The sequence below is a fragment of the Betta splendens genome, chromosome 9 (assembly GCF_900634795.4).
Source record: "Betta splendens chromosome 9, fBetSpl5.4, whole genome shotgun sequence".
In the NCBI taxonomy this organism is placed as follows: domain Eukaryota; kingdom Metazoa; phylum Chordata; class Actinopteri; order Anabantiformes; family Osphronemidae; genus Betta; species Betta splendens.
In genome coordinates this window covers 6,630,096-6,647,595 of record NC_040889.2, presented here as the reverse complement: position 1 = coordinate 6,647,595, position 17,500 = coordinate 6,630,096, and the positions used below count along the sequence as shown (strand labels likewise).

The window sequence follows — 17,500 nt, the reverse complement described above, 5'->3', positions numbered from 1 at the left end:
GGAAATGCCAAAATGCTGACTACTGAGGAGAGAGCACACACGGCTGAAAATCTCCTATGTCAGACTGCAGAGCTGGCAGAAAGGAAAGGCTTTGTTGAGGACACACACACACACACACACACACACACACACACACACACACACACACACACACACACACACACACACCTCAGCAGCCTGTGTGGTGCAGAAACCAAAAAAACTGGAGCACAGCAGCAGAGTATAGCACGGGTATACTGTATACGTACGCACACACAGCCTGCGAGGCACTGTGGCGAGACTGGAGCACAGATGAGCTGTCAGACGGAGGAAAGAGAAAGTGAACAAAAGGAAACAGGAACACGGGCCGGCCGAAACAAAGGTAGAGACGGATGGAGGGGATGAAGGAGAAAGAGATGTTGGGAGAACGGAGGGAGAGCATGTGAGTCAGTGACCTGTGTGAGCAGAACCTTTACTGGACCTGCCCTCATAGACTTTACGTTAGAATTCTCACCTCTGACCTTAAAGCTCTGAGATCATTTCACCTTTAATAGAAAAATGAATTATTATAGCCACAAAGTGATTCCCTTCAAACCATTGATTGTCTGATTATTGTCATAAAAGTTCAAAGGAGCACTGAAAGGCAGTTACATATTACACACACACACGCAGTGTGTTTCAGCAGTGCACAGGTGAAGCCCCAGTGAAGCAAGGAAACACCTGAAGGAACATCAAATATTCATCACTTAGTGAGCGTGGTGCACATGTGCAGGGATGTATCAGCGCCCGTATCTCAGGGCATTGTTAACGTTGGCTCCAGCCTTCATATGTCGGTGTGTGTGTAGCTGTTGGATAGAAGCCTGGTGTGCGTGCGTGCGTGCGTGCGTGCGTGTGTGTGTGTGTGTGTGCGTGTGTGCGTGCGTGTGTCTGTGTGCGTATCTGTGTGTGTGTGTGTGTGTGTGTGTGTGTGTGTGTGTGTGTGTGTGTGTGTGTGTGTGTGTGTGTGCGTGTGTGTCAGGATCCACACAGTCATGGTGATACCCATCCAGGATGGTGTCCGCTTTCAGGGTGACGCGTTGACACACACCCACGTAACCTTGGCAACCGGCGATTGCTGCGGGTGCAGACGAAGCATGTTGTCGAGCGGCACAGTTCAGATCGCTCCCCTGAAGCGTCACACACACACACACACACACACGGAGCGCAGACATGAAACGCGCTCCTGTTCCAACATTTCCATCTTACAGTTTTGCCCCTTTAGCCCAGTTTTCCAACCTCCATTTTAATATTCAGTGAGCAGCATGTGACTGCCCCTCTGCCTCCCTCTATTTATCCCCTCTGATACATCCTCTAAAAATACTCCATCTGACCCACTCCTTCTCTTTTTTTCTTTCTCGCTCTCGCTCTTCCTCCCCTACTCCCACCCATCCGTCCCTCTCCTGCTCGCCGTGTGAGTGCTGGCTAGGGCCCAGCAGGTTCTCTAAGAGAGGTATGACACACCGCAGCAGCACACGCACAAAGACAGACACACACACAGACACACACGCGGCTGCGATATGAGGCAGACGGAGAAAATGCACGAACACACACGCATGCACACACACACACACACAGAGGCAGGTCATGCAGAGCCTGAGCTACTGCTGCTGAGCCTGTGGCACATCCATATTTGTTCTCAGCCTGTGATTAAAAATCCAGCAAATGATCAATATCAGTGTATTAACACACAGTTCTGACGGAGGAGTCCGCTCATCCTCCTACACGGCCCGGTCCAGCTGGTCCCGGCGCCACACTGGCAGGGTTTTCTGTTTCCAGCCCAACAAACATAAATTTGTCGGGACAACCGCTCCGAGGCCAAGTGTCCGCCGTACATTGTGGTTTCACACAACCTTAAAGTGAGGAAAATCACATTATGGTTTATGACCAGACGAGCCTTGGTCTGCAGCCTCCAACTCCACAGTGAGGCCGGTCCAGAGAGGCCGGTCCAGAGAGGCCGGTCCAGAGAGGCCGGTCCAGCCAGCTGACCAGCGGCCACCGTTCATCCACGTTCCACTCCGCTCCCTGGGCCTGTTTATAACTGCAAAGGTGTTTGCGCTATCATTATGGAACTTGGTATTCATGTCAGGATCTCTATTTTGAAAATGCATGAGACACTCTGTGCCTGAGAACAAGGACGTAGGTGTTGGCAGCCACAGGGGACGGTGCAGTTAACGGCTTTGTTTTCGCCCTTGATGAAGCAAAGGGATGTAAGTGAAAAGCCGGGAGCACGTTACAAAGACTCATCAGGATCCTCTGGTCAGTTTTGGAGTCAGCTTTTATAGTCTAAGGCAAAAAAGGCTTATTTCAAGTTATAGAAAAAACTGCTTTATTGTGTGCTTTTTTTTTAAGGGCCTGAGCTGGTGGAGCCACAGGTTCATCCAGGCTCCTGGTCCAACATCATGCTGAGTTATGGTAATGTATTTTTTGGCAGGAGGAGGTTTCAGCTTCTGACCTGAGCCGAACTAGAGAAAGTTCTAACTCCTAAGACTAAAAGACGAGCGGTGGCGCCGATGCTGTCGGGGCAGCTCTCCCTCTGGGCTATCCTCACCTGATCGCTGGTGCCTCCCCGCTCCTATCGCTCTCTCAGCATATGTTCCCCATCAGCTCTTCCTCCCTCGCTGCTTTGCTCTTTCTCAACCATTCTGACACACTCCACTGGTTTCTTCAAACGGCTCCCCTGTCATATTATCTATCTGTCTCACACACACACACACACACATACACACGCGCACACACACACAATATTAAGAGATGAGGCTGCAAGCTTACATTGTTTACATGCAGTGGCCACATATGTACAGGCATATGCTCCCCTCATGCAAATAAGCACTCGTACAGAGACGCTCTCTTTTTCTCTCTCTCTCACCCCCCCCTCTCTTTTCTTTCTCACACACACACACACACACACACACACACACACACACACACACACACACACACACACACACACACACACACACACACACACACACACACACACACACAGATGCTGGAGTCTCTGGGGATGCGAGGGGTCAACTGCAGGGCTGCTTAGGAGCAAAAAAAAAGCTACACTATTGGTGTCACATTTGATCGTTCTCACGCTTTCACACAGCAAATAAGCTAAACTAATACGTTCAGGACCATCAGCTGAGACCTAAAATATGTCGTCGAGTAACAAAACAAAGCCAGATGTGAGACGACAGCTTCAAAGTGATTATTTTGGTTCTTTATGAGAAGCACATGAGACAAACGCAGGGTTGTAACGTCTTTTTTTTCTTTCAAACACTTGACAGATTATTTGATCACCACTGTCATTTGAGGACACTACACCCACATCATAAAATATATATATATATATATATATGCCAATTTGTATACAATCTATTTAGGAAGATTTGCACTGTAACAACACATCTATAAAGTGAGTCAAGTGGCACATGGTCGTTTGAAGTGTGCGCTGAGATGGACTGTTATATAAGTCACACTGCCACAATCTGTGATCTCTGACTTGAGGTTTTGGCAGCAGTGTAGTAAAGTGCGCTCCAATAAAAGCGTGCGTGAAGTTAAAGGACAGATTCACGCGCATCTGTTGCGCATCGCTTCACAGCACGACACGGATGAAAGGGGGGAAAGTGTTTAAGTGACGTCGCGGCGAGAACTTGGCGACTGTGACGTTTTGGGCCGAATCTGGGGAGATTTCCACAGCAACTATAACGACGACCAAACTATTGAACGCTGGCTGTAAAACTGTGCGCTGCACGTGCGGGGAAAGGAGCGTCCCCAGTTGTTGTTCCTGTTTCCTGTGTGGTCCGCTCAAAGGGTTAAAGCCCAAAGTGAACTGAATTGTAAGAAGTTGGTTTCCAAGGGAAACTGTTCGCACCGTTCCAGCTGAGGCGGGTCGAACCAAGTGGCTCCGGAGAGGGGGGCGCGCGCGAGCGCGGACGATACCAACCGGCATTGCACCGCGCCGCCGGTGAAATATTTAAATACCGCGTTCACTGTGTGGACGCGATAATCAAAGTACCGCCGCCGAGGCTGTAGTTGGGCCTTTTCCCGTTTCGCGAGCGGAACCGGAGCGGCGGCGGCGCCCCCGCCGCGCGGCCGCGGTGCTGCGGCCGCTGCCAAGTCGGTTTGAAAAGAGCAGACAAAGGCTTTGAGCCCAGGACGCCCCTCTCTCTCTCTCCCTCTGCCTACAAAGCCAAGCTGGCTCTCTCTCCTCCGCTTCTTTCTCCCACAGAAATGTTTCTAATAGGCGGCGCGAAGAGTGTTGCTCCGATTTTGACTTTCTCGCACTGAAATGCACGACCGTTTGGATCCCCGCACGTCCGGGAGAGGAAGGCTTTTTGTGGGTTTAATACGAGGAAGCGTCGTCTGAGAGAGGGAGAGAGGGGGAAGGTTTGACGCTTTTTCCTCCTCTCCTCCTCCTTCCTTTCGCCCCCCTCTCCTCCTCTTTTTTGGCGGAGAGAGGGGCCGAGGCACGAAAAGACGCCTTTTTTTTGTTTTTTTTCCCCTTCTTTTTGATTTTTTAATGTATTTGAATTCTACTGCGCAACCGGATCGCATCACGTGGGGGAGAGTCAGAGAGTTGGATCGATTCTGCACAGTTCAATGTGAGAGAAGCAGAGAAGCAAACAACTCCTATTGCTTTTCCTACTTCTGTGGATCCGCGGACCGTTTTGCATGGTTGCGAGAGGAGAGGCTGCTTTGAATGTTTCCTCCTTCTTCAGCCCCGGAGGTGCGGAGTATTAATTTTTATATGCCTGGGCTTTGAAAAACAATGGAGACGCACATTTCGTGCCTCTTCCCGGAAATTTTGGCCATGATTTTCAGCTATCTGGATGTGAGGGACAAAGGCAGGGTGGCCCAAGTGTGCCTGGCGTGGAGGGACGCGTCCTACCACAAGTCTGTGTGGAGGGGGGTGGAAGCCAAGCTGCACCTCCGCCGGGCCAACCCCTCGCTGTTCCCCAGCCTCCAGGCCAGGGGCATCCGGAGGGTCCAGATCCTGTCCCTGCGCCGCAGCCTGAGCTACGTGATCCAGGGCATGCCCAACATCGAGTCCCTCAACCTGTCCGGCTGCTACAACCTCACCGACAACGGCCTCGGCCACGCGTTCGTGCAGGAGATCCCGTCGCTGAGGGTTCTCAACCTGAGCTTGTGCAAACAGATCACAGACTCCAGCCTGGGCAGGATAGCCCAGTACCTGAAGAACCTGGAGGTGCTGGAGCTCGGCGGCTGCAGCAACATCACCAACACCGGGCTGCTGCTGATAGCGTGGGGCCTCCACCGGCTCAAGAGCCTCAACCTGAGGTCCTGCAGGCACGTGTCGGACGTGGGCATCGGACACCTGGCGGGCATGACCCGCAGCGCGGCCGAGGGCTGCCTCAACCTGGAGTACCTGACCCTGCAGGACTGTCAGAAACTCACGGACCTGTCGCTCAAACACATTTCCAAGGGGCTGGCCAAGCTGCGGGTGCTGAACCTGAGCTTCTGTGGGGGCATCTCGGACGCGGGCATGATCCACCTCTCCCACATGGCCTCCCTGTGGAGCCTCAACCTGCGCTCGTGCGACAACATCAGCGACACGGGGACCATGCACCTGGCCATGGGCACGCTGAGGCTGTCCGGACTCGACGTCTCCTTCTGCGACAAGATAGGGGACCAGAGCCTGGCGTACATCGCCCAGGGGCTGTACCAGCTCAAGTCCCTGTCCCTGTGCTCGTGCCACATCTCGGACGACGGGATAAACCGCATGGTGAGGCAGATGCACGAGCTGAGGACCCTGAACATTGGACAGTGCGTGCGCATCACGGACAAAGGGCTGGAGCTCATAGCCGACCACCTGACCCAGCTGGCGGGCATCGACCTGTATGGATGTACCAAGATCACCAAGAGGGGACTGGAGAGGATCACACAGCTCCCCTGCCTTAAAGTGTTGAACCTGGGACTCTGGCAGATGACAGAGAGTGAGAAAGTGAGGTGATTGGGGATGTTCTGTCTTGTTTTGCTGTTCCTGTTTCTTTGGGATGGGGACAGAGGGGGACGTGCACACGGAGCATGAGAGGGGAGGTGGACGCTCGTGTCTTTTCTTATTTAAAAAGAGAGAAGCGCTTCACTTCCCCTCCTCTGTAACGCGTGCTTCTTCCATGTTTGAATGTGTTTATTTTTCTTTCTGCAGAATTTAAAATAGCGTTGGACATGACTTAATAGTCTGCCTGGTAGGAAGCAATTAAAACTTACATTTGTTATGAGCTCATGAAATCCCTGTTAGCTGTTATTTTAATCTCATATTGAGTTTTAATGTCTCGTAAATTCTGACACCGGACTGGAACAACTAAGCATATTGCTCACATGTAGTTAAAAAACCCGAGTGTCATTATCCTCTCGCTGGTAGAATATTCAGCTCCGTTCCGGCTGCGGACACTTGCTTCCAGAAAACTCTTGAAACGCGATGGAACCCGGATCCACGCAGAGTCCCCTTTTTCGTGTGAGGCTTTTAAACAAAAACTTGAGAATGAGACTTTTATTTTGACAGCGAGTGTGGATTTGAGACATTCTGGCTGAGACTAATCTTCGCTACAGCCATCACGCCTAAAAACATTTGGCTACCTCGTATGTGGTTGTTTTCAAAGGGTGTATACTGTTAAAAAAAAAAAAAGAAAGAGACGGGAAGCGAGAATGAGAGACTGGGAGAAATGTGCCTAAAGGGACTGTGTCTGCCCCCTCCCCCACCCCTCCATCCCCTCCCTCTATGAGCAGAGCTGGAGAAAGGAGACCAGGACACAATCTAACTACCTTTGTTAATTTACCCCAATAAACAGCAACTATTTCCCAGAGAGCGACAGAGAGAAGGGAGAAGCCAGCTGTCAAATCTAGTCAGAATCAAAGAGGACGACGCTTTATGCAAAATTACACAAACCTGCTTCTCTGCAAGAGCTTTTTGTTTGTTCCCTTTTCATTGTTACTGTTAAAGTTTTATAGAGACGCGTTCAAGCTTTGGCCAAAAGGGAGACAGGAACAACTCACCCTTGGGAGAAATACCAAAAGTCCTTCTAATACAACACTGCAGCGACGGAGGAAGGTTATAACGATGCAATGCGAGGTATAAAGCATACAAGCGTTTGATCAGGCCGTCATTAAACAGTGTGTTATAGGAGTAATTGGTCTGTGCTGGGAGAGAGAAATGTCAGTGGATGTTGTTCAGAGCGTCGTACTTCAAATTGAAGTGATTTCTATGTCTCGTACCTTTTATTGATCGAAGCGAATCAGGGTTTGCTCCACAGTTTCTTTTTTATTTTGCCATGTTAATGCCAACGCAGGTCGCATTCATATTCATGTTGCTTTCACTGGTCGAGAGAGAGAGCGAGCGAGCGAGCGAGAGGAGAGTAAGGATAGATCGCCTTTTTTCCTCCGCTTCTTCTCCATCTCGCCCTCTTCTTTCTCAGCGAATAAAAATACCCTGTAATCCATTTTGAGACATGCTTAGAATAAGGAGCAATCGATTATTTTTCTTTTCTCTCTCGTCCGTGTCGGGTTGCGAGGGGAATGCGTCTCTCTCTCTCTCTCTCTCTCTCTCTCTCTCCCTTCTCACACACACACATGCACATGCGTGCGCACGGAGGCTGGTGTGCACGCGTTTTAATGTAATGCAATGACCTGCTAGAAAATTAATATACGGATGTGCGTCCTGCTGACAAAGCTACGTGTGTTTGGAAATTAAAAGATGTACTGTATATTATGTGTTTGTAAAGAAGAAAAATGCAGATTCCCCAAATTAAATTGTTTTATATTCTTACGGTTAAACCAATTAAAGATATTTATATAATGAACGAAACAAAGCGTGTGGACTGCTTGTGTGTAGGTGCAGCACCTCACTGTCTCCTTCAACAATAATGTGAAAAATATCAGTTTTCACTGTAACGTGACACTTCATCCCTGCAACACGGTCGGTGTCTCTGTGGTCCTGTCCTGTGCTGATAGCATCCACAGTCAGCTTTCATTTTCATTCTAATAACCACCCACACATTAACGAGTATTGTCCCTGATCAGTCCGCTCTCGTTTCTCAAAAGCTGCTGGGGAAAAAAAAAAAAAAGACAAATGTGTTGTGTTGTTTTATTATTTACGAGGAGATTCAAAATGGATGCTTGCCTCCTTGATTTGGCTGCAGCGCCTGTGTAATTAATTACCAGCAAGGCGTTTATTATAGGAAGCTGTTCTACCCTGCTGATTTTTTTAATAATCAACGTCTGTTTCTTCTTATTTTTTTAATTCTCCACGTTCAACAGGGAAGGTGCTCAGCAGTTGACGTCCATGTTTTGAGGGGTTGTATTTGATGGATTTCCTGTTTTTTTTTAGGGGGGGGGGCGCTGGGCTGGCTGCTCTCGCCGCGGCGCACTTCGTGCAGCGGAGCTGCGTCTGTGCAGAGTAACGAGACCCAAAGTTGGGCAGGGGGAGCGTTTCCTCCTCTGGCTTTCCATCAAGACGTGTCCTGTGTGTAGAGCGACACGCCCCACACAGACGCACACACTGAGTGTTGCCAGGCCAGTCAGTAGCCATTGTCTGCCTTTAGAAGTTAGGAAGGCAGGTTCTGGAGGGGGATTTTCTTCCTCCTTCTCCTCCCTTTCTCCTCCTCTTGTTCAGTCATGCATACCAGATACTAGACCAGGCAGGAGACCCCCTCCCTCCTCCTTGCCCCCCACCACACACACACACACACACACACACTTTTCTTTTTAGCATTCCACACCATCATTCAAAGCATTTAAGCATTCTCCCTCTCCTGACTCTCCGTCCATGGGGATTTGGGGATAAAGGCCAGCACAGGGATTGTTGACCACAGGGACAGAGGGAGACGGAGGCGAAAGCAGGCAATGTAAGTGTTTGCTGCTGCTTTCTTAAGTTTACTTTAACCGCCCTTTGGTCTTGTGCAACAACGCTGCAATCGCTGCACGCTGACATGTGAACGATGTCTGCGCACTCTCGTGTCCCAGAAACATCTAAAAGCTCCCGGGATGAAGCAGAAGCAGGAAGATAATGGGAATAAACCATTATAGCTGTTATTATATTCAGCCATATTAAATCTGTATGTGTTGTGGTTTGGTTGAAGCATAAACGCTGCAGCAATGCAACAAAAGATGTGGGGGGAAATGTTGTGCTAAATTGGAGCTTGAATACAGATGAAGGCGGGAGAGGTGGTAGGTGTACACTATGGCTGATTGTTTACTTGTCATGTGACATTTGTGTGTGCAGATACAGACACAAGGCGGCTTACTGTGACAAGGTCACAGCACGCGTTTCTGCAGAACGCCGAAAAGATACAAACAGCCGCATTCAAATGATAATGCGATACTTTATTAATCCCCGCAGGGAGAATCTCTTTGTCCGCGGGTCCTCCACAGAAAGGTCAAAGGTCGGGCGCGGCTCACAACTGGAGCTGGGCTCTGCAGAGCGCAGGGTCACCTTGCCGGCCGGACGGACGGCCTGTCCTCTCGGAGCTACTGCACCCGGTTCTAGTTTCTAGCCTCGCGAGCGGAGAATGTAAATATGCCTGTTATTGTACACTTCGCTGTCTCAATTTGCTCTTTGAAAAGAGCTCAGTGTGAATGAAGCTCGTGGGGCTGTTCGGCTTTATGCAGTTACAGACAGTAATGCATCACTCTGTATACAATGCAGTTTAACTTTGCATTGTATGATGAGAAATGGGAACTAAATGCTTAACACAGGTGGAGGATAAACATCGTAACAGTAGCTGCTGTAGTTTAATCTGCCTCTGAACAGCTGAAGCTCTGATCTTCTTCTTCTGACACGATTTGCCCACATGACTCAATAGGAAAGACAGTAGTCGTAGGATGACACAGCTTCTCTCTGAATGCGTCCTACTCGTGCACCGCAACGCATTGAGCAAGGCACTACCGCAGGCGAGATCGGGTGCACGCTTCCTCTGCAGCTCAGCGCTTTCATTGTGGCCGCCATTCAAAAGTAGGTTGAGCCGGTGCCGCCGGGATCAAAGGGCGCCGCGGACGGCTTTATGTCACCAATACGTCTTCATCTGGACGCCGGCCCGCCTTCGGAGCCACGCGACCCGCCTGCCTGTCACGCACACGGGCACCTTGGAGACGAGTTCATCCAGGGCCCAGATCAGACACAAAGCGTCTCTGATGCCGTAAACTGCGCTGAACTTTGCTGTGTGACGGCGTGCGTCGGGCCCGCGGGCCGTAAAGGTTGAACTGCTCCTCGTCACGCCGCGCTCTGAGCCACACTTCCTGTCAGGCAGAGAGAGTGAGAGAGGAACAGCAGAGTGTGTGTGTGTGTAAGTGTTTTACTGCTACCATTAAAGGCATAGTTCACCATTAAAAGGGGAACTGGCGTTCTTCACAACAAAGCAGCAGGGGTATTAGCAGCACAGTGTTACTGCCCTCCCCCACATCTCTCCCTCTGTGGCTGCAGCTCCTTCTAGTCTGCCACGTCGTCCGTCCGTCTGTCTGTCTGTCTGTCTGTCTGTCTGTCTGTCTGTCTGTCTGTCTGTCTGCCTGCCACGTCGTCCGTCTGTCTGTCTGTCTGTCTGTCTGTCTGTCTGTCTGTCTGTCTGTCTGTCTGTCTGTCTGTCTGTCTGTCTGTCTGTCTTGTGGGTCTCTGCCCGTTGGTCAGCTTTCATCTATTGTTTTGCTTCTTACTTTCAAATTCCAGCCGCTTCTCTTTAATCCACCTGCCGACTCCTCTTCCCTCATTCCTCCCCCTTTTCACCTGCGCTCATCTCTTCTTACGTCCACCTCCAACTTCGTCCCTCCTTCCTTTTCAGGCCCCGTTTTCCTTCCTGTCTCTCTCCCTCGTCCACCCGTCTCACATTTCCATTTTCCACCAGCGTGCCGTCCCTCCCTCCTTCCTCTGCTCTGCGGCGCCTGGTGCTGAGGTGTCGCTGAGGTACAGTAGACGGCGCTTTGAAGTCCCCGGGGCCTCGGGGGCTGAGTCTGTGTGTCAGGAAACTTTTATCAGCAACTCCAGTCAAGAACATTTGGCGTTGCTATGGATTTGGTTGAATTCGGTGGCGAAACAACCCAAACGTTGTGCATGTGTGTGTCTGTGTGTGCATGTGTTTCCCTTTATGTAAGAGCAGGGGAGTGAAAAGCTCTATTGCACTTTCTGCTAATAAAAACTAAAAGAACAATAAAAGGGACCTCAGGGTTTCAGGAAGTAAACTATGCATTTTAATCAATAAAATGAGTTTAATCTGATTCTATGAGCGCTTTGGGGTATGTTTAATTCACACAAGACAATAAAAACAACAGCAATCACAACATACAATTTAAATTACGACCATGGTTTTATAGCACTGAAACCTACTGGATTCAACGCTGTCACTTCATACAGTAAGTGCAACATTCAGCAGCCGACCTGAAAGGGAAGGAGCAAGTCGGAGAAAATGAGGCTGAAAGGAGCGAAAGATCGACAGAGGAGCAAGTCGGGGTTGTGAGAAAGAGAGAGAGAGAGAGAGAGAGCGAGAGAGGGAGAGAGAGAGAGAGAGAGGGAGGAATCTGTGAGTCACCGTTTAACTGTGAGCTGCTAGAAATCGACTAGCTATGTTAAAACGCCGTCTGGGCTCACGCGCACACGCCCACGCGCCCGGACGGACGGACGGACGGACGGACCCGCAAGACAGACATGAGCCCAAACTTCCACAGCGGCTGGAGCGACGAGCACGCTGAAAAGTTTACACAGAAATGGTAGCGAGGCTTCGCTGGCAGCAGACCAGCTAGTTATCTTCACTAGGACACCACACACACACACACACACACGCACGCACTCACACACACACACACACACGCACACACACACACACACACACACGCAGTAATGAGCTGCTTTTCTACAATAAGGTAAGAATTTAGCAGAAGGTTAAAAAAGGTTAAAATTAAAAAAAAATCTCTCCACTTGGAACAGTGTGACTTTGCAGTGAACGCTGGCGTCGTCTCACCTCTGAAGAATGAGATTCTGTTGGTTTTCCTCCGCTTCATGTCCATGTGCCACTTTGAAGCCTCAGTGGTTCTAAAATTGCTTTACATCAGATGAATGACATTAATCACATTCACCTGTTGGATCATCATGCTAGCGCCTCTGCAGAGCGGAGGCTAATGCTCAATAAAAACACAAGAACACCGTTGTTGAGATACTGATATTAATTGATATATTGATATTAATCATATGAATGCAAATAATCCACCTTAGAATAAAGAAGCTATTTTAGCACAGACCAGAATCAACATTTAGTTCTGCAGTGATTATTTTGCTGGATCTACATTTGAGTATCTTTATTTTTAGCAACTTTTCACCAGGTTCCAACTTTATAAGATGCTGTGGTCAGGTCATTTTCTGCCGTAGGCCCTTTGCTCATTAGCCAGCAAATACAGAACCGTCCTCTTTTTTAATGGCATTCCAGGATCGTAGCTACACAATCAAGGTCAGGAGAAAACAACACGCCGGATTTAAAATCTGACACCACAAGACCCTGCTTCATTCACAATCAAACCATGGACGTCATTACTGAATCTTTTATAAAAGCCTCGGCAATTACAAGAGGGGGCTGAGAATTATTCAGCATGTGATGTTGACGTCTCCTCTCGACGGCTGCTCCATTTGAAGGTGCCCGGTGCTGAGGGACAGGTAGAGAGAGAGAGAGAGAGAGAGAGGTGATGTGTGGGCTCTTTTTCCGTTCTCTTTGTTTCCAAGTGAAGCCGCGTGAAGCTCTGACAGAAATGTGACACATATCTGCAATGTCAAAAAGCAGTGGTCTTGCACGCGCTCTAATTTGTCAGGTGAGGCGGTGTTTGGGGAGCGTGGGAGGCTCGCGCGCGCTCGTCCTCCCGCCAACGTGCATAACGCACGGGCGCCAGCTCTGCGCCCGCCTCTGGATCCGCCTGTCAGCTCCGCGTGTCATTCAAGCGTCCGTACAGAGGAGCCGCTCTCCATCGCTTCCCCGGCGACGTGTTGAAAAATTTGTCATGCCTCAAACGAACGGGGAGGAAGGAAGCGGACGGAGAGGTCGACGGGGAACTGTGGGGAAAGTCGAGCGAGGCCTCGTCAGGTTTGACAGGAAGTGCTGAGCGTGGCACGGCGTTAACAAGGAGTGGGTCACCAGCAAAAGCAGCTGTTATCAATTCATCCCCTGCTCCGGGTTCAGGAACCCACCTACCAGCTCCTCATATGCAAACCCATAGAATGGGACTTCTGACTATGTGAATCAACAGCATATTTGTGCTGCTCGCTCCTTATATGGTGAAACGCTGGCGGCCGTCGCAGCCTTCCAGTCAAACCACAGGGGTCATTCCCCCCGGCTGCACCGGGCTCCTCCAGCATCGCAGGCGACGCCGACCCACTGTTTTCACTGGCTCCAGAACCCGCATGCGAGATGTGTGGAACACCCTCGACAACGCTCAATGTTCGACCAGTTCGGATCTAAACATTTTACTAATGGTCGGAGTCACGGAGGCGCCAAAAACACCAGCGGCGGCTCCAGGTCCGGTTCTGATTGGGCCCCAGAAGCGAAGCTGGTTGTGCTTCGTGGCCAAAGCTCACACACCTGCAACGTCTCTGCAGCCCACACTCACTTCAAACTCAATTTCTGTGACGGCCTTGTCATTTGTTACATGAACTATAAAAACACTCCAACAATGATCAGTCAGTCATGACACGAACAAGCCTAAGTTATGCATTAGTACAAATATTGCTTCACATGTTTCAATTTAGGGGGAATTTGCAAGATGCTAATATACACTGGACACACACACACAAATTAAAGGCCCAACAGGCCTGAACCTGTGATAAATGTGACCAAGCTCAGAGTACGGGTCACTTCCTGTTCAATCCAATTAACCCAGGAAGTGGACATTGAAACCACGAGAAAATCCCCCATCCAAAGGTTATTTAATATTAAATCTATAACAGTATTATTGAGACAGAGTAGCACTCTTATCTCCCAGTAAATGAATTACAGTTTCAATTTGCATGTTGAGTGAGTTGAACTGACAGTGCCTCAGACTCTGGATCCGTGGCTCGCATGCTGATAACAGACCTGACAATTCAGGATTTGGCAAAAGCTGGTTTCACAGCTGGAATAAAAATAAAACCGCGTTGAGTGAGGAAGTTTCAAAATAAAAGTCCAAGCAGCGTGTGCTGCTTAAGGCTGAACCTTCCTCGCTGTGAAGCTCTACACGTCTGCAGCCACGAAGATGTCATCGAGCTCAAAACCTCCTGCTGTGTTCGTGTCACGCTCAGATTTTCGCGTGTCCTCGATGCAATCGGCCCGTACGGCGTCCGAGCACCAGATAAGAGACGCTTCAGAGACGCGGAGATTAACGAGGACGCAAAGGGAATGAAGCAGCCGCACGCTGCACGCTCTTGAACTTTTCCTTGCTGTAAAAGTGTGATGCAACACAATTATTGTGTCTGTGGAAGAAAAGGTTTGGAGAAGTAGGAGAGACTTGAAGAAAGAGACGTGGAAGGTTGGTGTGAGAGGAGATAAAGAGAGAAACTGAGGCTGGAATACAAAGAGGGGCTGTGTGTGTGTGTGTGTGTGTGTGTGTGTGTGTGTGTGTGTGTGTGTGTGTGTCGTCCCCAAGGTCCTTCTAGCTGTCTTCTCCTATTGATTACTTCATATTGATCTGGCCTGTCTCTCTCTCTCTCTCTCTCTCTCTCTCTCTCACACACACACACACACACACACACACACACACACACACACACACACACACACACACACACACACACACACACACACACACACAGCATGGTTCACTTGATGTAGGCAGGCTTTGACACAGGGGACCACAGCATACATTGTTAACACACATGCAAGCATGCACACACAATCCTCCTATAATTTGGCCTCTTACAATGACAAGCGTCTTCGCTGTGACAGACACACACGCACACTCACACTCACACACACGGTTGTCAAACAGCAAACCCTCACTCCGCCGGTTTGCTCATGTGGCTTTGCTGTCTGGCAAACAGGCAGGAGAAACAATGAGACCGAACGAGACAGGCTGTCAGCCGCAGCCGTCTTCATAAATCTTTGTCGCCGGCTTTTCGGTGAATTGTTTGATTCCCCTCAAACGGCCGCATGCGCCAGCGCTGCGTTGTGTGAGACCAGGTTAGTCTTCACAGCATCGGTCGCCAGCTGAAAGGGAGGTTGAAACGCCCCCATACTATTAAAGACGGGAAAAACCCCATGCTGGGCCAAGGTGCCCTTGAGCAGGACACCGACCCTCCACCTGCTGCTCAACTGCACAGCGGCAGCTGCAGAGACGTGTGCGGCCGCTCCCAGAGCCTGAAGGAGTGTGAAGGTGAGGCAGGAACCGGCCAGGAGCTTCTACCGTCACGGCCAGAGCGAGCGTGACGGCGCCTCTGACGCGTGTCAATATGAACAACTAGACGCACGCAGGCGCCGCGTCTTGTCCTTCATCGAGGCTCAGCGCTGCTCCTCCCGTTCCCTCTTTGTCTCCCAATCAGAAGGAACGTCAATGCCTGTCTCTACCTTTAGTACACACACACACACACACACACACACACACACACGCACACGCACACGCACGCGCACACACACGCACGCACGCGCGCGCACGCACACGCACGCACGCACACGCACGCACACGCACGCACACACGCACGCACACGCACGCACACGCACGCGCACGCACACACACGCACGCACACGCACGCACACGCACGCGCACGCACACACACACACACACACGCACGCACGCACACGCACACACTCACAGCACCACACCACACCCACGCACGCACCTCACGCCACGCACACACACACTCACGCACTCACGCACAGCCTCACACACACACACACCACCACGCACCACACCACACACACACGCACACACACACACACACACACACACACGCACGCACGCACGCACACGCACGCGCACACACACACACGCACGCACGCACACGCGCGCGCACGCACGCACACACACACACACACACACACACACACACACACACACACACACACACACACACACACACACACACACACACACCCTTCTGCTGCTGCGATGGCTCCGAGCTGTCAAAACATCTTTGCTTTCTCTCCCTCTCTCTCCAAAGCAGCCTGACTGAGCCTGTCTGTGCAGGTTCACAGAGGCTGCTGTGGATCCGCCCTCGCTCTGTCTGTCTGCCCCCCCAACGCACACACACACACACGCACGCACGCACGCACGCACGCACGCACGCACGCACGCACGCACGCACATCATCTTGCTTTTTGCCCGTCTCGAACCCACGCGTGCTGCTGTGAAGCATCTTCCTCTCGGTGCCGTGCGTCACAGCCGACATGTGGCCGGCACCAGGCCGGACCCAGCCGGGCCGGGCCGCTGGCTCCTGGACCACGTCCCTCATTTACACTTAAATGGGAAAGCTGTGTGACTCACTTCACCTGCGTCCTGCGCTTTAGCACCGAGGAGCTAACGGCGCAGCTGTTCTCCGTCCACTTTATCACCGCCGGCATAAAACGCTGCAGCTTCTGAATAACAACCCGTTGACGGAGCCAACAACACAGTCGTGCAGTTCAGCGCCGAGCGCATCAGACGTGTTATTTTACGATGGGAACGTCGCCAGACGACATAAACAAAAGTAATAAAAGGTTAAAGACACTGGTAGCGAGCGCTGGCGTCCGCATTCATAACTAATGCAGCAGGTTGGAGCCCTGTGACCACAGCTCCAGGACCCCAGTGTGCCACTTCCCTGCTCTCCCAGTCCACGGGAGAAGCATTTGCCTCTTTCTTTCCCATGCTCTCCCCACTCTCACACAAAGAGACACACACTGCTGTGTGTTTGGCCTGCAGGGCGTGCACAGCGGGAAGGAATCAACCGTATGGCAGACATGAGGACAGAGCCAAATCTGGCTCATGCACATGGTGTGTGGCCATGCGGCCTAGTGTGTGTGTGTGTGTGTAGCTGAAAGCCACATGCACTTAAATATACAGTAAATCAGGGGCAGTGGTGAAAGTTGTGCAGTTTTCACTGGAAGGCTGCCAAGAGAATGAGCGAGAACCACTCGCCCTGCCTCTCCGCCAGCCGCTGACGCCGTGCCCATGAGCAGGGCACTCACGCTAATGCCGCTTCAGCACAAAGCGGAGCGAGCCCACGAGGCTGCTTCATTATTAAACGTCATTGTAAAGGAAAAAGCCGCCTGTGTCACTGATGGCGCGCTTCATTTCCACACCAGCGGTGAAAGTGCGGAGCAGCGTCGCGTGACGATCTCCACGGCCACGACCTCGAGTGGATCACGCTTCTGATCAGTGGCTATAACGGCGCAAACGGCACGACTGCGATTTAATTATGTGTAACAACGTAAAGATGACGTGTAAAGGCTGACGGCGTGGAACACGGTGCGCGCGCCGCGCGTGTGTGCGCGCCGCGCTGGAACATCCCGCCTGTCACGGGAAACGGGAGACGCGTGTCCCCGCGTGCGTGTCCATGTCCGTG

The 17,500-nt window shown here is 51.0% G+C and overlaps 2 protein-coding genes across 2 annotated transcripts in view; one reads left to right on the top strand and one right to left on the bottom strand.

Moving 5' to 3' along the window:
• Positions 1 to 17,500, bottom strand: part of wnt5b (wingless-type MMTV integration site family, member 5b) — a 48,014-nt gene that overhangs the window by 14,653 nt on the left and 15,861 nt on the right. The gene's annotated exons all lie outside the window — the stretch shown is intronic.
• fbxl14b (F-box and leucine-rich repeat protein 14b) lies at positions 3,968 to 6,659 on the top strand. Its single transcript, XM_029163377.3, has one exon. The coding sequence runs from the start codon at positions 4,778 to 4,780 to the stop codon at positions 5,978 to 5,980; it is 1,203 nt and encodes a 400-aa protein (XP_029019210.1). The 5' UTR covers positions 3,968 to 4,777; the 3' UTR covers positions 5,981 to 6,659.

What these genes read in the sequence shown, in the direction of transcription:
- fbxl14b (XM_029163377.3), top strand. Translation starts at nt 4,778, where the DNA reads ATGGAGACGCACATTTCGTGCCTCTTCCCGGAAATTTTGGCCATGATT.